Source organism: Chlamydotis macqueenii, chromosome 5 (assembly GCF_036417535.1).
Source record: "Chlamydotis macqueenii isolate bChlMac1 chromosome 5, bChlMac1.mat, whole genome shotgun sequence".
Classification (NCBI taxonomy): domain Eukaryota; kingdom Metazoa; phylum Chordata; class Aves; order Otidiformes; family Otididae; genus Chlamydotis; species Chlamydotis macqueenii.
This window is the reverse complement of record NC_141560.1, coordinates 52,329,366-52,352,170: the sequence shown is the minus strand read 5'-3', so window position 1 is coordinate 52,352,170 and position 22,805 is coordinate 52,329,366. Positions and strand designations below refer to the sequence as shown.

General features: G+C 38.5%; 1 protein-coding gene across 1 annotated transcript in view; it reads left to right on the top strand.

Moving 5' to 3' along the window:
- The window catches only part of MUC5AC (mucin 5AC, oligomeric mucus/gel-forming), a 56,008-nt gene continuing 33,203 nt past the window's right edge, over positions 1-22,805 (top strand). Inside the window, exons 1-25 of the mRNA XM_086748145.1 lie at positions 1-73; positions 1,995-2,066; positions 3,656-3,727; positions 4,678-4,939; positions 5,994-6,108; positions 6,583-6,673; positions 7,096-7,208; positions 7,718-7,934; positions 8,281-8,406; positions 9,460-9,577; positions 10,422-10,560; positions 12,319-12,429; positions 12,845-12,914; positions 15,505-15,642; positions 15,735-15,899; positions 16,630-16,724; positions 17,693-17,819; positions 18,335-18,590; positions 19,191-19,240; positions 19,861-19,961; positions 20,090-20,241; positions 20,779-20,917; positions 21,019-21,132; positions 21,453-21,632; positions 22,102-22,341. Coding sequence (XP_086604271.1) covers positions 1-73; positions 1,995-2,066; positions 3,656-3,727; positions 4,678-4,939; positions 5,994-6,108; positions 6,583-6,673; positions 7,096-7,208; positions 7,718-7,934; positions 8,281-8,406; positions 9,460-9,577; positions 10,422-10,560; positions 12,319-12,429; positions 12,845-12,914; positions 15,505-15,642; positions 15,735-15,899; positions 16,630-16,724; positions 17,693-17,819; positions 18,335-18,590; positions 19,191-19,240; positions 19,861-19,961; positions 20,090-20,241; positions 20,779-20,917; positions 21,019-21,132; positions 21,453-21,632; positions 22,102-22,341 — 3,336 coding nt within the window. The remainder of the gene's footprint in view (positions 74-1,994; positions 2,067-3,655; positions 3,728-4,677; positions 4,940-5,993; positions 6,109-6,582; positions 6,674-7,095; positions 7,209-7,717; positions 7,935-8,280; positions 8,407-9,459; positions 9,578-10,421; positions 10,561-12,318; positions 12,430-12,844; positions 12,915-15,504; positions 15,643-15,734; positions 15,900-16,629; positions 16,725-17,692; positions 17,820-18,334; positions 18,591-19,190; positions 19,241-19,860; positions 19,962-20,089; positions 20,242-20,778; positions 20,918-21,018; positions 21,133-21,452; positions 21,633-22,101; positions 22,342-22,805) is intronic.

The window sequence follows — 22,805 nt, the reverse complement described above, 5'->3', positions numbered from 1 at the left end:
ATGGGCACAGGTGGTGGGACGCGAATACCACTATGGATATCAATACTAGCACTTGCCTTCATACAGCTCAAAGGTAAGAAGATTCACTTGCTTGGCATTTTTACTGTTTTAAAGAATTTATAACTTGCTTCAGAGTTTGAAATGTTTTGTTTTGTTTTTTTTTTCCCTTGGCTTTGTGAAGCTAATAAACCTGTTACCTTTATGCAAGGTTTTCTTTTCTGTTACAAATACTTTCTTTCCTAAGTAGAGAAAATTAACTATCTTGAAAATTTATATTGTAGTCCATGCTCTCATCCTATTTTCTCCAGTTGAAATCTGGAATAGCTCCACTGAATTCAGTGGAACTCACTTGCAACTCACATTTCTACCGAAATGCCTCAAGATTTGCATTTAGCTTTTGATGTTCACTTCGAGGTGGTACAGCATTTCTAAATGCACAAACCAAAAGGTTCAAAAACAGTTTTAGGACGGAACAAATCAGTGGAGCTTGTCTGCATGCATTATTATAGATTTTTGTTTTATCAGTTGATGATGAAGTGTTGAAAAAAGGAGAGAGATTTCGTTGAAAACATTGTAAAACAGATTTTAAAAGTTCCTCTATTCTTGCACATGAGATTGCACAAATGCTTAGAGTATAGGGTTGGTTTTGGATGGGGTAAAAGAAAATGAAGTTGCCTTAAATAATCTAAGAGGGCACTTACTGCTCACAGATGAGTGGAAATCTTTTTTACATTAATTTCCCTTAAAGTTACAGGTATGTTACCTAAAGGTAACAACATTAGTTTTTCATGCCTTTTGAACTCAGATGCAGATCCTGTTGTATTATTTTACTTTTTCCTACTTCCAGGTAATTCCACACTAACTTATGTTAAAAAGTGATAGTGTGACAGATTAGCCCATCAACAGACAAGGTGTAGCAATGCACACAGCATGAGGCAGAATGTTGGAGGCATACAGTGCATGGACAGAGGAGCAAAAAGCTGTCTGAGGCTAAGCAGTGGAGAAGAGGAGCCCAGAAGTGGTTCATAGCTTAAAAGCAAGCACAAAGCGTCCTTCCAATGCCAGCTGCAGACCCCGAGCTGGTGCAAAAAGGCAGGGGCTTAGGGAGCTCCCTGCAGCTCTGATGTCAGCACTAGCCCCTTTAGCCGTGCTGCCCACCGGCTGCCCTTGGGGTAGGATGCAGCAGAGGGTGAGCCTGCTTTTTCAGTTTTCTCTGGCCAGCATAGCCTCCCCAACAACCTGCCCTCTGATGAACTCTCGCTAAGCTGTGCGTTAAAAGCCCCTCCGGCCTCTGCAGATTTTGTGCCTATTCCTACTCTGACGCTGCAGTGGAATGGAAATGAAAAATGTTTTTTTTTTCTCTGGGAAAAAAAAAGGTTTGCTTTGGGGCAAAATCAACAGTCACAAATGTATCTATTGTAAAGATCTATTTCTTTCTGTGTGGCTTGTCCATTTATTTTCATTCTGCTTATTACAAAAAGTACTTGAAACTGTAAAATACAGAGAAACTTTGGCTTTCAGTAAGAGAAGACAGAGATTAGTCCTCTGACTCTGAAATGGATTCTTTCTGTACAGAAGCAACCTATTTTTAAAGCCCTTTGGCTAAACAGTGGGTTTTACTGATGCTTTAAGCACATGGTAATAGTAAAATTAAGAAAATTAAGTCCTTTATCTGAAAAGCTTATGAGGGCATCCAAGGACAATAACGGAATAAGGATCCGCTCAAATTATCACAGGGGTGTTTTTGATGGCCTCCGTGTAGTAATTCGTTAGCAAAAAACTCAAAATCAAAACCTGAAGGAGTGGTATATGGCCATCATGGTTGCGTGTAGCACAGGTCCTAATGCAAATCTGACCTCCTGTACATGAACATAGCCTTGCTGATTTTTGATATATGGAGTGTTGCATGTTTAAGCAGATATAATTGAGAAATTATGAAGAAACTCAAGAAAATTAGACATTAACATTTTCCTCCTCCACTCTTCTTGATGCAGTTCAAGCCCAGGATAATGAGCAACAAATAAAATCAAATTATGTTTCTCCATCGATCCTGCAGCGACAAAAACGTAAGTATTTAATGCTGATATATTTCTAGGATTTTGTCCCAAATGAAATTGATAAATAATAAGATTACTAGAATCTTATTATCCCTAGGTAGAACACACTTTCCTTTCCTGTTCTCTGCTCCCTACCCCCCTGAAAAAGAGGGGAGAAAAATCCTCTGTACAATATATCCAATTCCCAGCCAATCTCTGAGTGCTCTAAACTGGAGAACTTCCTCTGAGATCTGGCCCAGTGGATCTGGTCTACTGATATGATACAGTTATCTAATCTTTAACTTCATGAAAGGTACATACCTTCTATCAAAAAGTGTGTTTTCAGAAGAGGTGTGTGTATACACACATATCAGCAAGATACTTGATAGTAAGTAATAAAAGATACATTTTTTTTTATGCTGTGTCAAGATGACTGCACCACTCACAAAAGAATAAGAAATTTGTAAGTACCTTAGAATAATTAAGCACTACAAGATCATGCATGACACATAACTGTACAGAGCAAAAAAAAAAGGTGGAAGGATATGACATTGACCAGTATATTAGTGATGATGGGCTGAAACAATTAGTCATTAAGCCTACCCTGCAATCTGCAATTTGTGAGGTCACTAGCTAGCAACTGAAATAGTGATAAACCCGAACTGGAAGTGTACCATAAATTATTTAATAATAGTGAGTGCATTTACTGGAACAGATTGTCAAGGAAGGTAATATGTGTACTTTCCCTTAAAATCCTTACATTAAGACTAAATTAGTTTGTCTTTCTAAAACATGTATTTGTTTTAGTGATATTTTCTGGTCTAAATGAAGAAGTCAATGCTTGATATTTCACAGTCTACAGTTCGGAAGTAAACATATTCTATGATTTTAGTAATTTCAAGGGAAAAACTGCATCAATTCCTCAGACTCTCATGTTAAGAAAATCACATTGTAGGTTTTCTAAGTATTCTATCCCTTTCATTGGTGGATCCAAAGAGAAAGCATTGTATTTGGACATGGAAAATTTAGAGTTGGATCCTACCAATAGAAGTATTTGCATGAAAAGCACATTATTAAAGTTTCACAGAATTTAAACTGCTTTTTAAAAAAATCTGTTTAGAGTTGGTTGTGCAAAAGCACATGTCTCAGCACAAAGAAAGAGATGAACCTCAGAAAAGAAACAGCTCCTGTTTCTCATCCTCAGCTTGTAATATTCTTCAGTAACTTTTTGCTTCTGAGTCTTCTGAGGCAAAGGTTCAGACATCGTAGACATTAGCATTGCTTTTTCTGCATCGCTATTACAACACTGTGTTCTAAGGATCAGACTGCTGCCTTTAAGTTCAGAACATCAGGCCAGCATCAGATGGGAGTCTTGAACATATAATGGAGGAGAGTACTACAGCCAAAGAGCATGGCCTTCAGGATTTGGCTGTTAGTGAAATATACAGAAAGACAGAAGACAAAGCACTGTGTAAAAACTACCAATAAAACCCTGTGGAAACTTTGCACTAGAGTGCAACCAGTAGTAAGAAATGTTAATCACTAAAGAGACTAGGCAACCTCTATCCATTTTTTAGGACTTCTAATAAGATTAAGCTTCATTGTTTTTCCCACCTTAGGTTTTTCGTCATCTTTGAAATCACAAGAAGTGACAATCATTCCACCTTTCCAGAACACACTAAAAGTAAAAGGTAACTTAAACAAATGTCATGGCTCAGATGTCTGTGTTCTTTTTGATCAAAAATGTAAAGCATAGAGTAAATTATGAGATCAATAAATTGTGTAATCTCCTTTAGCATCATAAAATTAAAAAATGAACAAAAAAAATAGTCAGTTGATCAAGTAACAACGATATGACCCCAGTACTCAGCCTGCATTTGGTTAATATGATGCAGCTGTAAAAAAAAAAAAACAAAACAAGAATCAAAAAACCAACTGGGATAAATCATGCACAGTATTTCCAGTAAAGAGAGGGAAATAATAATGTGTTCAAGACACTAGTGAGACATATTATCTAGGGTATAGGGTACAATTCTGACTATCCATGTTCAAGCAGAGTGAGTATAAATCTGAAAGAGATGCAGAGTGGGACTGTGAGGATAATCAGGGAGATAGGAGGGCCTGCTTGTAAGGAAATTAAAACTGAAATTATATGATTTCTGTAATGGGCAGCGAGGTGGAAGCCCTTCAAGGTGAAGTATAACACTGGCACAAAAGCAACCAGGCATACATGGGAAAGGGATATGTTTCAGAAGATGCTGGCCATCCAAAGAGTGCAGCTATGAGTGGAATTCCCTGGTAGGAGTATCAGATAGTTTTAAACTAACTTTAAACTGGTTTAATGGTGAAATTTCAGAACATTCATACATTTAGGAAAGGATTTATAGAATATGGCTGTTAGAGCATTGGACATAGTTCTCTTCCAATCTCAGAACCTATGTCCCTATGCAAAACAGATTAAACAAAAAAGATAACTGACTGAAATAAATAACAGATTGATAAACAAATAGCTTGACAAGAAAGAAAACAGAAGATGGGGTTTTGAACAGAGCCTAGTGAAAAAAAAAGGAGAAAAGCAACTAAAGGGAGAGTATCTACAGTAAATTACAGAAAATTCTTACTGCTTGTTTTGAATCCACAGCTGGCAACCCCTCTCACAATGGCCGTGTGTGCAGCACATGGGGCAACTTCCACTTCAAGACCTTTGATGGGGACATCTTTTACTTCCCTGGGATCTGCAATTACATCTTTGCATCCAACTGCAAATCGCCCTATGAGGACTTCAACATCCAGATTAGGCGTACAATGGCGGAAAATGCTACCGTGATCACTCGCGTCATCATGAAGCTGGAAGGAGCAGTGATTGAATTGACCCGTGGCTCCATCCTGCTTGATGGCAAATCGTATGTTCATAACTTGAAACTGTCATCACTGCTCTTGCTCCCAGAGGGCTCTTTGAGTGAGCATCCCTTTCCCTCATCTGATTTCACAATGCTCCCAAGCAGCTGGAGGGCTCAAGTCTTTCCTGAAGTATCAACAAAAATAAGAGGGCCTGAAAGTGAGCTAAGTGCCACTTTGCAGATTATCCTTGTGCTCATTTTGTTCAGATGAGCTGTTATCCCAGACGCTGCCCTACTGCTACAATTGTGTGTGTACATATGAAGTTGACCCAATAAGCTGTATTCTGTTAAAGTGTTAGGTTTTTACACCCTTTAAATTTCTACTTTCCATTAATTTTACAAGAATAGGATCCTTGAGAGGAACTTTTGATGGCTTTTGTCCTTGAACTGAACAGTATGCAGTTAAGCAGTGACTGTAGGTTGCACCTGCCCTCTTTTAAAATGGGCTAGTCTGGAAACTTGCTATCTGTGTGGCAATGGCAGCAGTGACTTTGGCACAGGGTGTGAAACCTGTCCAAAAGGCTGGGTAAATATTTGGGCAGCTATCCCACGGTAACTTGTGCATTATAGCAGGTATGTGCAGCGAGCTGGTCTAAAGGTTATCTTGGGTACACCTTTGTGAATGGCACTCATCACAGAAAGCCTAAAGAGTCTGTCCCTTTATTATCAAGGGCTTTAAGGAGTAAATAGCAATATCCTGAAGCATACTGCCTGCAAAACAGAACCTCCCAGCACTTTTTTGAACAATACAACCAAAGACATATGCCAACATTTTACCTAGCAAAACACCATTAACAGAGATAGCCAAAAGGAGCAACAGGGAAAGCAAGGCTGATCCATTTGCACAATGAGAAGCAATTGCATTGGAAACAGTCAAAATGTTACAAACTTGTGTCATCTGTATTGAACTACTCGTCTGACTAATTTCCTCACTTATACATGTTGAAGGTTCTCAAACAGAATGAGAAAGGATATCAGTGGATATTCAGATATCAGAAAGGATATTCAATGGATATTCTGTCCCTACCTCTGCTCAATTATGTTGATTTTTCCCCAGGATTCAAATGCCCTACAGCCATATGGGAGTCTTGATAGAGAGAAGTAACAGCTATTTGAAAGTTTCTGCCAAGTTAGGATTGATCTTCCTTTGGAATGAAGGGGATGCTCTCCTGGTAAGAGAATATCCAAAACATGTCAGAAAGTCTGTATTTTAAAAATAGTCTGTTTACATCTTTGCAGTCTTAATCAGCTGGGCAGGCATTAGTTACTCTTGGATTTGTGCATTATTCTTTCAGTGCATGATTCTATCTTCCAGTCTTCTCTCAATTTCCCTTTTTTTTTTCCCAAGCTCAGCTCAGGATCAATAGGCTCTCAGTTATAACATCCCCACCTCACAGTGAAGTACTCCTCAGATTCCAGATCTGGCAATGAACTCATGTTCACAGCCTCAGAGCTAGAATAAGACCAAGTTTTCCTTGGTGGTCACTGACTTTCCCAATGGTGCCTACCTTGTTACCACACGACACAGTCTGCACAGCATACATGTCAGATTTTAAGTACATAATCAATATTGATGTAGGCTGTGTTCCTAACCATCAAGGCTGACATTACTATGAACCTAAGCTCTCTTTCCTCCTCTCTTTTAGGTGGAACTAGATAAGAAATATGCCAATCAAACTTGTGGACTTTGTGGGGACTTCAATGGAATTCCAATTAGCAATGAATTTTTTTCAGAGAGTAAGTAGTAAAAAGTATTATTAAGTATTGGTGCTTTGTTTTTCTTTCTTCTAGCAGTACATTGTAACACAGGTTGTGGGTTATATTAACTGCAAAACTAGTGATACTTCTTTATGCATTTCTATGATGTCAGTTATGTATAGTCAGGGCTTTGAGATGTATTAGGCTACTTCCATCACTGTTAGATCTTTTAAAACCTGCCACATGCAAATTTCTGTTTGTTTTCAACAGTTAGGATGCAGTTCTTTGTATATCTTCTTCATCTTCTTTTGCTTTTCATATTATAGTCATATTATTTGGTGATCACAGTTCATGTCATAGGAGAAAAAGTCATGTCATGTCATGTCAAAAAAGAAAATATCTTTATGCAAAAGCCAGTAAACCAGTAAATATTATTCTAATATTTTGACTACTTTTTACAGGGACAAAACTGACTCCCATACAGTTTGGGAATAGGCAGAAGATGGATGGGCCCACAGAGCAGTGTGCTGATCCCATTCCTCCTGCTGTTCTGCTGAACTGCTCAGCTGAATTTGTAAGAACATCTCTCTCAACATTTATTTTCTCAGTGTAAAATACATTCTCCTTGTCTTTGGAGAAAAGTTGTTGAAATTGGAAAAAAAATATAGCATTAATATGACTCAATCATAGGTTTGGAAAGAAATTTTTTAAAATTAATTATTTTTTTTTATTCTTTGCTAAAATTAATGCTGAAAAGTTGCATTCCACTTCCAAGAGAAGAATGGATATTTTAAGGAAAGAGGAATTCACTGAGGATGTCTTAATACAAGAAACTGTATAATGCTTGGGAAATCACCTGCGCTGAAAGTAACTCAAGATATGAGAAGATATGGAAGTTATTCAAAGGAGTTCCATGTGTACTTGCCCTATTGTTATACTTTTCCCTAAACACCCACTTATGGATACTGTTCGATGGGTTTCTGGACTAGTTGGACCTTTGTTTTTTTTTTCCACCACATGCCTTAAATAATTAGTTTTGTATTTTCTAAACACTTCTTTTACCTTCTCTGTCTTCACTCCTAGGCTTCTATCTGTGAGACAGTATTAACCAGTAAAGCATTTACAAGCTGTAATGCACTTGTGAATGTTCAGGACTACATTGAAACCTGCATACAAGACCTGTGCCACTGTGATAGCTCTATGGCTGACTTCTGCATGTGCAACACCTTTGCTGAATACTCCCGGCAGTGTGCTCATGCAGGTGGACAGCCTCTGAACTGGAGAACCTCAGAACTGTGTCGTAAGTATCTCAGCAAGGGACTTTCACCTGTGCTTTCTACCCATATCTAGTAAATATCAAATATGTGATTTTTTTTCCTGAAGACGACAGCCATTTAAAGGTACTTGTAATTTTCATTACATGAGTTTTAACGTGACCATACCCAAGACTTTGGGAATATGGAAGTTTAGACGATTTTGCATTACTAAGGATTTTCAATATATATCAGAAAGTCTAAAATGTTGCAGCCTCCACTTGGAACAGGATACTACATTATATCTTGACAGAAAACACTCTAAACTGCAAATATCGTTTTCTCAACATTTCAAAAGAAAAGTCAGCATTATGATACTCTTTCTACTTTCAGCCAAATCATGTCCTTTCAACATGCAATACCAGGAGTGTGGCTCCCCCTGCTCTGACACGTGCAGCAACCCGGAACGATCTGCACTTTGTGAAGATCATTGTACAGATGGCTGCACCTGTCCTCCAGGTAAGCTTTTTCCCTGCCCTTTTCTCATAGCCAAAATGGCTGGAACACTTACCTGTATACATTTAACAACTTTCCTACTCGGGTATCATTCTTATCACATCATTGCTGTTATTACCGTCAAATAACTAAGTTTCTTCCTTCATAGACATGCACCATGTCTATTCAGATTACTAAAAATGCCCTTTTGAAAAACAAACGTGCCTAAGACATGTACATAATGACGGAACAGAGAATAAGATACTTCACTCCTAACAATATGGGGAAGTCATCTATTCTCAGCATCCATATTCAGTTCACAGAAAGTACGTAATATTTAATCAATTTTTTTTTCCCACAATGACAACTCCTGGTGTTAGTAACGATGTGGCTGATTCCCCAAACTACTAAACTTTTCCTGGCCAGTCTAAACATGTCTAAACAAGATGTAGCTGAGAGAGCACTGGGCAGTGTGTAAAATCCGGTGTTTTAGAGAATTATGCATGACAACTGAGTATCAGTACAAGATAAACAGTGCAAACATGTTCTCTTTGTGCACACATACTTCTGGAGCTAAGAATTGTTGCTGTTGTGAGTGACTGTGTGGTAGGATCTTCATCCCTTGCAGCTCTCTTGTCCATCCTCCATGATGCCTCACAGAATTCACCATCACTTGTTTGTATACTAGCATTGTCTTCTCTTAGATAATCCCCTGTCTTTAGGTATAAAAACATTTACTGTACAAATATGTCCCTGGGTAGTCTTACAAATGATTCATCTATTCCACCCATTATCTAGAAATTTTAATCTTAATTCCAACCTGACAAAGTCCATAAGAGAAAGGTATTTCCCTAGAGGTCTCTTTTGATAACCCAAAGATTTTTCATAGGCTTCAGTTGAATATGGCCCTTCGATCCCTACATAGCTGGCATCCTGTTATTTTAAAGTTATTTCTATTATTTTTTTTTCTGTGTAACAGAGAAGAAATGGAATATGCTTTCAGACATCTGCCAGATACGTGTACAAAAGCGGGTTCTGCAGTGCACAGAATGAATAACAGATCGTTTCTTTCCCCAGGAATGGTATTTGATGACATTAATGGTGCTGGCTGCATTCCCCGTAAAGAGTGCCACTGTACCTATGAAGGTGAAACTTATGCTCCTGGTGCCTCCTTCTCATCTAAATGCAGATCATGGTAACATACTCCCTTTGTCATATTTCTTTTTTTTAGGTGCATGGCCTGAACATTTTGAGGACAGGGAAAAATTACTAATTTCCCCTTAAAAAGAAATTAGGAACTACTTATTAACTGAAATTCCTTATTATACATTTTTAGAGAATACTTGCATCGCTGTTTTCTCCTCACACTCGGAAGCAAAAATTTGAGTTTTGATACAGGTTTTCCAATTTCAAGATCAATCAATTAAAGCAGACAATCAAATTAAAACACCAGAGGTGTTTAAAAATATGAATTAGTGTGATAAGTCCTTTGCAGCACTCCAGTGTAATACTAGGATGCTCATGTAAATACTATGGAGGATGTGATATTTAGGGACATGTTGCATTAGACAGAGTGAGAGATCCCATTTGAGAGGCATGTTTGACAGATGTGATATGTATTTTTTCAATATTACTATAATTACTGATGTACTATTACATAAGTGTATGCCAATGTACCTATCTATCTATGAATACGGGAACCACAGACGTGCGTGTTATTTTTCAAGAAGTACTTAACATCTTTGAAGCTTGAGCCATGCTAATGGAGATGAGGGGCAAACATGTAGCAGAATGGATGCCAGGTTCACTGGGAGTGAATTCTGTCCAAAGACTGGAAATAAACAGCAATATATAAAAAAATATCACTAATATAAATGTGCCTGCCCCATACTTATTCCGAGATTTCAAAGCTATGTTGGTTTCTTTGACAGTATTATCAATGCTTCAAGAGGAAAATTAAGGCATCAGCTGCCCTTATTGTGTCTTACCTAATTTACACTTGCATTACCCAAGGTTACTGAATGCCTTTTTCATTTCAGTACCTGTGCTGGAGGTGAATGGTCTTGTGTCACCCAGTCATGCCCCGGGACTTGCAGTATTGAAGGAGGCTCCCACATTTCAACATTTGATGAGAAATACTATTCCTTCTTTGGAGATTGTAGCTATGTCCTAACCAAGGTAAAAATGTGCCACAATCCTTGCTAAAGCAATATGCTAAAAGAAAATGTTTTTGTTATATATTAATATTGTTTAATTAAAACTACTGGCAATCACATCAACTTTCTGAAACTTAGAGGGTCAAGACGGAACCTTAAATGGATTTCAGGGGGCTTTCTGTTAAGGTTATACTAAATAAAAATATTGTAGTAGTTTTGTGTTCTTTAGTCATCATTTAAGAATTGCACTGAGTTTTTAGGTTCCATGAAAAAATCTCCATGCTTCCCATTAATTTTTAAATTAAATATTCCCTGTCTGGTGTTTTATAACTACTTGTTTCTGAGCAATGTGCTTATTATGTCCATTGGCACTGTCCTTTTTGTCATAGTTAATATAGTTCAATGGCTTATTTGATTAACAGTATATGTAATGGAATTATTATTTTGCAGAATTCATGGGAGAGGAGTCATTTCATTAAGATGACCAGCTTTCCAAACAGTCTTTCCCAGTAGACATAGAAGACTCTAGAGTTTAAAAGCAAAAAATCTATGAAGTCTTACATGTATTCTGAAACCTGAATTAGAAATCGATGATTTACAAAAATACCTAAGATTTACTGGAGTTTTCAGATTAGTAGGAACTGAATTCTGAGTAGATACGTCTAAAATTATGACTACAGAATTGCAGATTTCAGAGCGCTAAGTATATTTATTGTTTATTTGTATTGGTTGAGTGATATATATAATTTTCATAAAGACTTCGTATTAACTAAAATCTCTTCTCTAAACACTCAAACCGAATGTTACCAAGAAAGACAATCATAAAAACTTAGAAATTAGATACAATGATGTAATTAAGAAATAGATTAGACTAAATCAATTAAGGTTTTTTACAAGATTCCAAGCACCGGACTCAATCCACAATGGGAGCATAGGTCAGATTTATATATTAAACTCCCTTTTTCGCACCAAAATTAGATTCTCAGAGGCTTTGGAGGTACAGAAAACCCCTAAACTTGGACACTAAAGGTCAAAAAGCCCATAATTTTGACATTAAATTTCCAGATGGCTGTAATTCTGTATCTCAGCTGTCCTTAATTTAATCTTCATTATGGCAAGAAAGTCATAAGACATGTTCAGAATCACAGTCTTCTGTGTGTTTCCCTGTAACGTCTTGGCCATTCGGCACACTTTTAATACAGCTCACAGAACGCAGTCCAATGAAAACTAGAACTAAGAGAAAAATTGAATTTTGCCTTTATTCAGTAGCTTAGTGAATAGTGATTTTATTTTAATTTTCTCCTCTGAGAGGATATTTAAATGCATATTTCCTACCTGTTGAAAAAATGTCCAAATCACCAGACTCTTTCATAATCTATTCAGTGCAGAAGAGACTGGAAACAATTTCGCTCCTCTTCCAGGTAAACACCATAACCAATGGGGAAAAAAGGCACACTTCCTTCTTCTCTAGTGTATTAAACTAATGTTACCTAAACATTAGGACGTTTTTATGATCAGCTTAATATGTCTAACTTTGCCTTAAGTGTCAGAAGTAATGGGTATCTTCCACCGTGCAAACTGCATGAATGCCAGCTTACTTGGTGACTGTATACACATATGTAAGAACATATGAATAGGAAGAAAAGGAAACAGTATTTTAAAAGACTCACTTTACTAAGAATGCCATCTGAGTGTGAACCTTTTTTAATATAACAATATTTTACCATAACAATATTTTACCATAACAAATCCTTTTAATGGTATTTTTTTTTCCTTCTAGATCTGTGGCAGCAATGAATTCACTGTTCTGGGAGATATCCACAAATGTGGCCTGACTGACACTGAGACATGTCTCAAGGGTATAGCCATCAGCCTAAGTGGAGGACAAACTGTAAGTAGCAAGTGGAGACACCTAACATTCTGCAGGGATGCCTTCAAAACTTCATAGACAAGTAGTCTGCAAATGAAACATAACAGCACAGACAGGGAATCTGCACGGATTTCTTAATCTAATTTGAACATTATTCAAAGAAAAATTAAGAATAAAGTATATATATTGGAAGTCAAGATCCTAGTAGTTTTCTTTCATTTAGTTATCTTTGGGCTTTTGCTTTTTTTTTTGTTTTCACAGTTAAAGGACCACAGTAACAAAGCTTAAAGAAATAGTACAGGAATGAGAACATTGTCATAGTCTCTCTCCACTTTCTTTTTTCCTTTCTCCTGAACAACACTAGATAGAAAACATTTGGAAAATGTTTTAACTTTCCTAAATATGCTTGATAATAATTGTGTTTTCTTGTGGACAGAATATTGTGATCCAGCCTTCTGGCAGTGTATTTGTGAATATGATCTACACACAGCTGCCATTCTCTGCAGGTAAGTTCCTTCAGAAGACTTCTGCAATGTTTCTCATTTTTTACTTTAAAATGTTATTTCATTGGTTAATCTAAAGCAAAATTCTACCATTGCTTACTCTGCAGCAAACCCAAGTTACTTTAATAGAGCATACAGGTAGCCTGGGAGGACTACAAAGAGGCTATGCGAGTGGCCAGGGATCGGGTGAGGAAGGCTAAAGCCCTGACAGAATTGAGTCTGGCCAGGGATATAAAAAGCAAGAAAAGCTTCTATAGGTATGCTGGGGACAAAAGAAAGTCCAAGGAGAATGTAGGACCCCTCCGGAAGGAAACCGGTGTCCTGGTTACCCGGGACATAGAGAAGGCTGAGGTACTCAATGACTTTTTTTGCCTCAGTCTTCACCAATAAGGGCTCTTGTCTCACCACCCAAGCTGTGGAAGGCACAAGCAGTGACTGCAAGGATGAAGAACCGCCCACTGTACTTGAAGAGCAGGTTCGGGATCATCTGAGGAACTTTAAGGTGCACAAGTCCATGGGACCTGATGAGATCCATCTGTGGGTCCTGAGGGAACTGGTGGATGAAGTTGCCAAGCCACTGACCATTGTATTTGAGAAGTCATGGCGGTCTGGTGAGGTCCCCGATGACTGGAAGAGAGGGAACATAACCCCCATTTTTAAAAAGGGGAACAAGGAGGACCCAGGTAACTACAGGCCGGTCAGCCTTACCTTTGTGCCTGGCAAGGTCATGGAGCAGATTCTCCTGGAAACCATGCTAAGGCACATGGAGAGCAAGGAGGTGGTTGGTGACAGCCAACATGGCTTCACCAAGGGCAGATCGTGCTTGACCAATTTGGTGGCCTTCTATGATGGGGTGACAGCATCGGTGGACAAGGGATGAGCAACGGATATCATCTACCTGGACTTGTGCAAAGCTTTTGACACTGTCCTGCACAACATCCTTCTCTCTAAACTAGAGACATGGGTTTGATGGACGGACCACTCGGTGGATAAGGAGTTGGCTGGATGGCCGCACTCAGAGAGTGGTGGTTAACGGCTCGATGTCCAAGTGGAGACTGGTCATGAGTGGCATCCCTTAAGGGTCCATGTTGGGCCTGGCCCTGTTCAACATCTTTGTCGGCGACATGGACAGTGGGATAGAGTGCACCCTCAGCAAGTTCACCAATGACACCAAGCTGTGTGGTGCCATCGACACGCTGGAAGGGAGGGATGCCATCCAGAGGTAGCTTGACAGGCTGGAGAGGTGGGCCCGTGCCAACCTCATGAAGTTCAACCAGGCCAAGTGCAAGGTCCTGCACCTGGGTCGTGGCAATCCCAGGCACAAATCCCAGGCAGATGATCCCAGGCACAAATCCCAGGCATCAAGAAGAGCGTGGCCAGCAGGTCAAGGGAGGTGAATCTCCCCCTCTACTCTGCCCTGGTGAGAACCCACCTGGAGTACTGTGTCCAGTTCTGGAGCCCCCAACACAAGAAGGACATGGACCAGTTGGAGCAGGTCCAGAGAAGGGCCACGAAGATGATCAGAGGGCTGGAGCACCTCTCTTATGAGGGCAGGCTGAGAGAGTTGGGGCTGTTCAGCCTGGAGAAGAGGAGGCTCCCGGGAGACCTGATAGCGGTCTTCCAGTACCTCAAGGGGGCTTACAGGAAAGATGGAGACAGGCTGTTCAGTAGGGCGTGTTGTGATAGGACGAGGGGTAATGGTTTTAAAATAGAGGGAGGTAGATTTAGATTAGATATTAGGAAAAAAATTTTTACAATGTGAGTTATAGAACACTGGAAGAGGTTGCCCAGAGAGGTGGTGGATGTCCCATCCCTGGAAACGTTCAGGGCCAGGCTGGATGAGGCTCTGAGCAACCTGATCTAGTTGGGGATGTCCCTGCTCCTTGCAGGGGGGTTGGACTAGATGACCTCTGAAGGTCCCTTCCAACTCTAACCATTCTATGATTCTATGATTTTTAAAGTAATAGGGTTTGCCTATTCAATTCTTATAATTTTAGCAGAATTATGGTCTAATTTTAGCAATATATAATTAAATGGAGATTCAATTCAAGCAAATAGTATCATTGCACACTTCCAGATCCAAAAAATGCCATACAAGAGGAAAGAAAAACTCTGATATGCAACAGGGCTCCAATATCTCAAGTTGTTTAGTTCCCTGTGTTCCCTCTGTCCCTTTGCTTGGTGCACATCCATCACTGGAGAGTTTCTCTCACAGCAGTTCTTATCAGATACTACTGCACCTGAACAAACCATGCAAACCATGAAAGGGCAGAATAGGTCCAGGTTGGACTCTACCACTATATCATTTTCGTCAAGCAAAGGTGTTTTTTTAAATAGCAACAGAAGTGTGTGTTCTTCCCTTTATTTTAAAATACCTCACAAAGTGGAGGGGTTTTATACATTTATTGTTTAGGGTAAAGACAGCCTGTTTTGGTGCTGTATTTGAGATCCTATTTGGATCATTTTTCCCCAGTTCTTCAGAAATTATGAAGACCATATGAAAAACAGCTGTAGAATTCCTCTGTGTAAGAAAGAGTTATTTCAACTGCTCATCTCATATGAAATTATAACTCTAACATTCTTATGTTCCTAGCAAATGTCACCATCTTCAGACCATCATCTTTCTTCATCATTCTGCAAACAACCTTTGGTCTTCAGCTACAGGTTCAGCTTGTGCCTCTCATGCAACTTTTTATAGAGTTAGACCCATCACATAAAGGGCAGACCTGTGGTAAGTGATCTTATCCTAGCAACTGCCTTCATCATTACACTTCATTCTGCAGGACACTTTCTCAGCCCACCTGCTTATCTGCTTCCTTTTAGGTCTCTGTGGAAACTTCAATGACATGCAGACAGATGATTTCAAAACCACCAGTGGTGTAATAGAGGGTACTTCAGCTGCCTTTGGCAACACTTGGAAAACTCAGGCTGATTGTCCTGATGCCAAAAATACCTTTGAGAACCCCTGTACCGTCAGCATACAAAATGGTAAGCTCAGCGTATAGTAACCTCTTCTACTCTCATTTAAGCTGATCAACCATCAAGCATTTAGCCAAAATAACAGTGACCATTTGCACACACACTGTTTTCCTCAGTTGACACTAGAAGTCTTCCATTAATAAATAATAATTAGGATAATATTTTGGATCTTCGAAAATACTCCTTTGGATAAAGAAAGCAAGTATCTTTGCCAGCTTACTTAAGGGAAACTGGAAGCATACAGAGTATCAGAGATCCATTCCTGGAAAGGACTGATTGTCATATAGGAAAAAATCTGTGCTTAGCTCCACAGAAGGCTGGACTCAGTGTGGTCCTTCCACTGCTCAACTGAGAACCAGACTTACAATTCAGAGCATCATAGCTTTCGGGCTCAATTTTAGGCAATGAAATACATAATTTTTGAGCATTCACAAGCCACTCTTCTGTTTTCTGAGATGAACTAGCATATTTTAAATTCACAATGTAAACCGTCTTTTTCAAAATTCAGCTAAGGATGCCTCAGTTTATTCCATTACAACTGCCATGAATTAAGAACATTTATGAAGAGTTCATATTTCTGTGTAGAGGAAGTGGAAGACTGTATTTCAGCAAATGCAGAGCTGAATTCTATTGCAAAGTTAAGCTTCTGCAATTTCCTGGCAGGAAGTATGGCTACATTGAGACAAGAGTTTAGACAATGAAGTGCAATAGAAATTCTTATTATGTTTTCAATTCACAGACCAGTATGCTCAGCACTGGTGTGGACTGCTCTCTGATATCATGGGACCTTTTGCTGAATGTCATTCAACAGTGAATCCTGAAGTTTATGAGAAGGTACTTTGCTCTTAACTTTTTCCCATTTAAAAGAAAGATTCAGATTTCTGATACTAACACCTGAGAGAATAACTTGCTAACTGGGAAGAGATGCATTCATGATAGTTCTTTTCAAGCCAAGGGTTCATTTTTGTCTACACATCATAATAATTACTCCTTCATAAAGGTAGATTTCTTTCAGCTCCCAGGAGGATAAACTTACAGGTGCTTCCCATGTTTTTAGTTACTAACCTAAATGCCTAAGCTAGGAGCCTGGACTCCCTAGACTACTTATCAGGCCAAGGGACAGAAGCCATCCCCTCCTGAAATATAACGAAAGCTTTAGTCAAAATCTTAACTAGCACTTTGCTTAGTTGCTCTAAACTGCTCTCAGAAGTAGCAGAGAAATTTAGATAAGATGTTAACAAAAATGTTCCAGGAATTCAAGGTGATGAAGCTCTGGAATAGACTGCCTGGGGACTTTACAAAGCCTCCCTGCTGTTGGAAATCTGTAACATTATGTTCAACAAACATCTTCTGGAATGATAACATCATAGTGACCTTGCCTGGCACAGCAATACATTAAAAGACTTCTTGTTTTCTTCGTTTCTCTGATGCAGAAAGCCCAAGCTCCTAAGACTAAGTTCGAGCCCTAAAAGTTGGGTGACATCAAATGCCCTCTACTTGTTCTAGGTATATATGGCATAGTGGGTACAAACTGGCAGTTTGGGAAATGTATCAACACCTGAAAAAGTAAAAAAGAACAAGAAAAAATTGTTTAAAATTGTGGACCTCTAATTACTCACACTCCTTACAAAGAATCTTTTTTGAAAGTGCTCAATGAAATCTTCAAATGAAAACCAGGCATATGTTTACTTATGTGTGTGGATTACACTCTTAGCTCTATTGAACATTACACTTTAAAGAGCACAGAGTACCATGGCTTTGACATGACAATCTGATGATCATATGGTATCCTCTCTCCCTAGAACTGCATGTTTGACACATGTAACTGTGAGAAGAGTGAGGACTGCATGTGTGCTGCCCTTTCCAGCTACGTCAGGGCCTGTGCTGCTAAAGGAGTTCTCCTCACTGAGTGGAGGAGCAAAGCCTGCAGTAAGTACTACATCCCTTTGCCTCTTGAAAATGATCATCCAGAAGGCCCCACACAGTGGCTCTCATGGATTCCCACAGCAGTTGTGTTAAACTGTGTTTTAAGTGTAGCTTTGACTTTCAAGAATTTGAGCAGGAGTGGAATACCATAAAAGACAAGCAGTAAGCAGGAAGAAATATAAAAAGATGCTTTGTTAGATTACTTGCTCAGAAACTCAATTCCTTTGCAAAAGGAATAAAATAAGTAGAGTGTTTCTCAATTTACTCTGACAAAAAAAAAATAGCAATAAAAACCCCCACACTATGTATTAATATACTTGAACTTTTTCTTTTTTTTTAATTTGGACAAAACTTTTGTATTCATGATACATTTATAGGGGAAAACAAATTACTCTACCTAGGATATCAGGAAAACTACATGTACATACGTTGCCATGTTTATCATATAGGCTTTACCTCAAATACTGCATTTATACCTACATTGATTCTTAAATGTAACTCACCTTTTTACTCTCAAGCAAAATACACCACCTTGTGTCCAAAATCCTTGAAGTACACTTACAATGTTGACTCCTGTCAACCCACCTGCCGGTCCCTGAGTGAGCCTGATGTCACATGCAGCATCAAGTTTGTCCCAGTTGATGGTTGCACCTGCATAAATGGAACCTACATGGATGAAAGTGGCAAATGTGTGCCTGCTTCTAGCTGTCCTTGTTACTACAAAGGAATGCCTCTGTCTTCTGGAGAAGTTATTCATGATAACGGTGTTGTCTGGTAAGAGATTGGTAAAGAAAATAATGAGACTGGCTATGGGCAATCATGAATCAATATATACATTGTGCAATCTATTCAAATAAAATGCATTTTCCTCCCTAATAATTTCAATACAAAAAAAAATCACAGATCCTTAAAAATTGTTAAGGCTGTCCGTGTTTGGAAGATTGTACTTAGACTACTACAGGACTTCCACAAACCATACCGTGGTGCGTTAGCCTTGGTTAACAGCAAAACTCCTGGCCAGTCACTCCCTCCCCACCACACATACTTTTCTTACCCACGACTGTAAAAGACTTGTTCCATGGTGACAGATGCTTGATAATCCCATTACAGATTATTCCCATTATGAATGGAATCTGAACTATTCTGAAGGACAGGCAAATGGACAGAGCAAGACTATCTTTATATAGAATATACCTGTACTTTGGTCTGCTATAATATAAAATATTTTTGACTAGTACAAACTATTCTGATTAAGGACACATTTTCTCTGTTTTATCATACAGAAATTTTTCATTATTTCAAATTCATTATGAAATAAACAGAAACTTAATGAGGAAAAGCAAAAACATATCCATTATCTTTTTTTTTTAATAGCACTTGCACCTATGGAAAGTTGAGCTGCATTGGAGAGAAACCTGAACCAGGTAACACATCACTTAAGATTTTCTTTAATTCTCCCTTTCCTTCTTCACCCTTTTCAGTTCTCTCTTTTTAATCATAATGGTGCGAATGCAAATTGTATGAGGCTGAAATCAAACAAGAAAATGAACTGATGACTTCTTTAATGTAGAGGATATTGCCAAAATATAAAGAAACACTGTCTTAATTTTCAGATTGCTGAAATAAGTTATAACCCTTTGGGTTACCCAGGGGAAAAGAATACTTGTCACTTCACTGAACATGAAGAGAAAACCATCCACATTTTAAATAAAATAGAAGTATTAAAAGCCTAAAAAAATACAAAGTAAACCAGGATCTTTGTTTTCCTGTTTTTTGTTGTTGGGTTTTTTTTTTTTCTGAAAGGAAGTGTTTCGCAAACTAACTAAACATTAATTTCCATGAGTAGTCCAAGCATATGCACAAAAACCAGATGAGCATGACTTCAAAACAATAATAAGTTTCTCCTTCTGGTCAAGTGCATTATATTAAGCTACACATATCTTACAAAGGAGACCTTTTGTCCCCCTTTGGTCTGCTTTAAGGAAACACAAAGATATAAATACATGGTTCATCTCACATTTCTCATGGCTTTTCGCTCTTTCAGTCTGCATACCTCCCATGGTTTACATTGACTGTGGCAATGCCACTGCAGATGTGGTAGGAGCAGGATGTCAGAAGAGCTGTCAGACTCTAGATATGGAATGCGTAAGTATAGACTCTTTATGCCTAGTTGAAAGTGTATTAAAAGAGATCTCCTTAATAATTACCAGTTGCAACTAGACTCTTCTGTCAGGGATATGTTTCAAGTCATGTATTCTATATGGTCCTTACAGTACAGAACCCACTGTGTCTCTGGCTGTGTATGTCCTCATAACCAAGTGTTAGATGGCAAAGGTGGCTGTATAGCTCCAGAAGACTGTCCATGTGTTCACAATGGGAATTTCTACAGTCCAGGAGAAGTAATCAGAGTTGGCTGTAACAACTGGTAAGACCATACTGAAAAATATTATTTTCAAGCATCTGATTGGGAATAGTTTAAGCTCTAGGTGAATCACAGCATTCACTCTAGCAGTATCAAGATTTATAGGAAGGAATCCTACAGAAGATGATCCACTTAGTACCTAAAAAGCAAGCTCTGTCTGTTCTTTACAATGGCATAGAGTTTGCAAGTGGTCAGAAGAACAATACAGTTTGCATGTTGTCATCTTCATTCAAGCCAAGAAAGCTTTTTTCCTTGCAGGCAATCCCTTTATTTTAATACATCCAACAAGATTTGGAGATGTGAAAGATTTAAAGTATTTTCTAACCCAAATTATTCATGATATCATGAAGTAACACAGTCTTTGGGCAAATCCCAGAGGCTCTTGAGCTGTGCTGCATTTCCAAGAATAAGCAAACCTTATTTTCTCATTATAGGCTTAACACGTTTAAAATCAGATTGATGTACATGCAGGAATGTATATATATCTATATCGTGTGTATATCTGGTTTTTACATTTGGAGTGCTTTTCATCTTATGCAGTACATGTAGAGACAGAAAATGGCACTGCTCCAAGGAACCTTGCCTGGAAACCTGTTCTGTTTATGGAGATGGGCATTACACCACCTTTGATGGCAAACGCTTTGATTTTGAAGGAGACTGTGAATATGTTCTGATTCAGGTAACAGAGTTCTTCACAGATTTTTGCGCTATCTATGTACCTTGCATTTTACATATGACCATGTAGCATAGTAAACACTGAATATCATTCCCCTGTTTCAGAATTACTGTGGTCGACAAGGTATGAATCAGGGAACCTTCAGAGTCATCACTGAAAACATTCCATGTGGCACTACAGGAACCACCTGCTCTAAGTCTATTAAAGTTTTCCTGGAGGTAAGTATTTTCTCTAATAAGTTGTACTCTGAGCCTAATGTGCCAGGAGGTTGAAACAAGCTGTTCCAGACAGACTGCATCATAGAAGTGTCCTCCAAGACAGTGAAAATACACTTCTTTGCTCACGGCCAATGATTCTGCTCTCTGCTAGAGAAAGCAAAGGAGGGAATTCTAAAGAGAAATTGCATAACATGAGCTTGTTGAACAGAAATGCTTTCATGAAAATAGAGTTATTATTTCAATAACAGTTACTGGCAATATATAGAACTGTACCCAATAGATGAGTTTTAAAATTGGCCTCTAACTTTTTCTTTTCCTAGAACTATGAGCTGGTACTCAGTGATGGAAACTCTGATGTCATCCAGAGGACACCTGGAGGAAAAATGCCATTCCAAATCCGTTCCATGGGCATCTACCTGGTGGTTGACACTACTGTTGGCCTGATACTCATGTGGGACAAGAAAACAAGTATATTCATCAAACTTAGTCCCAGCTTTCAGGTACATTTAAATATCTGAAACCTGGATAAAATGATTTCTGAAACATATGCATGTTAACTCTGGCTGTAACCAGAAAACTGAAAGAGCAGCGATTGCATATTATTATCCTTGTAGTGATAGATTATGTACTACATATTTTCCTTAAATTGCATTATTCAGTAATGGCGTAACAGCAACTACATTGTAGCTGTCTTCATAAAAAGCCCTCACTGGAGAGGTATGTTCAGGATTAGAGAAAACTAATTAGCTCAATACTAAGAATAAAAACATGAGTCTGCTCCGCTTCCTATCCTTATCCTTCCTAACAACAAGTTAGAGATGTTGAAAGATATTTTATGAAAATGTCCGAGGCTGTTACTGAAGAGGCCTAGATAATCTTAAATAAGATTCATCCTGAGATCTGTTACTTACAGATACTGAGAAACTGTACCGTACTGATCTTCGTAATTTTGTGTTTATCCTCATGCAGGGACATGTCTGTGGACTTTGTGGAAACTATGATGGCAATGGAAATAATGACTTCACTACTCGCAGTCAGTCTGTGGTAGGAAATGTGCTGGAGTTTGCCAATAGCTGGAAAGTATCTTCTAGTTGCCCAAATGCCAATCGTACCATGGATCCATGCACTGCTAACCCATACAGGAAAGCCTGGGCACAGAAGCAATGCAGCATTATTACCAGTGAAGTGTTTGCGAAGTGTCACTCCCAGGTACAACAAAAACTTCAGTCTTAAATTGTCTTGAGCCAGAGATTACATTAATTTTTATGTGAGATAGCTGAAAAATACACTAAAATACACTTTGTCATGCTTGACAAAGTGAAGTTAGACTAAGTTCCAGGGAGACTGTATAAAAAGTATTTTCACTTTCATTTTCTCAGCTTGTGCCTTGAACTAGTACACCAATGAAATTGATAGTTGGGCTTTTTTAATAGAAAGGACAATCCCAGATAAATCTCAGGATATGTTTATTTTCTAATGGTGTCATTTTATACTAATGTAAATATCAGATATATATGACTGTGTGCTAGCTTGTAGTAGTCTAACAGTATTCTTTCTGCGAATGTATCTCCAACATCAAATAGTTCTTAGTGTTATGACTTACTAGTAATAGCTTTATTCTTCATTTTCCTCTTGATTTTTCAAAGCATTTTCACTATTTCTTCCTTTCTTAT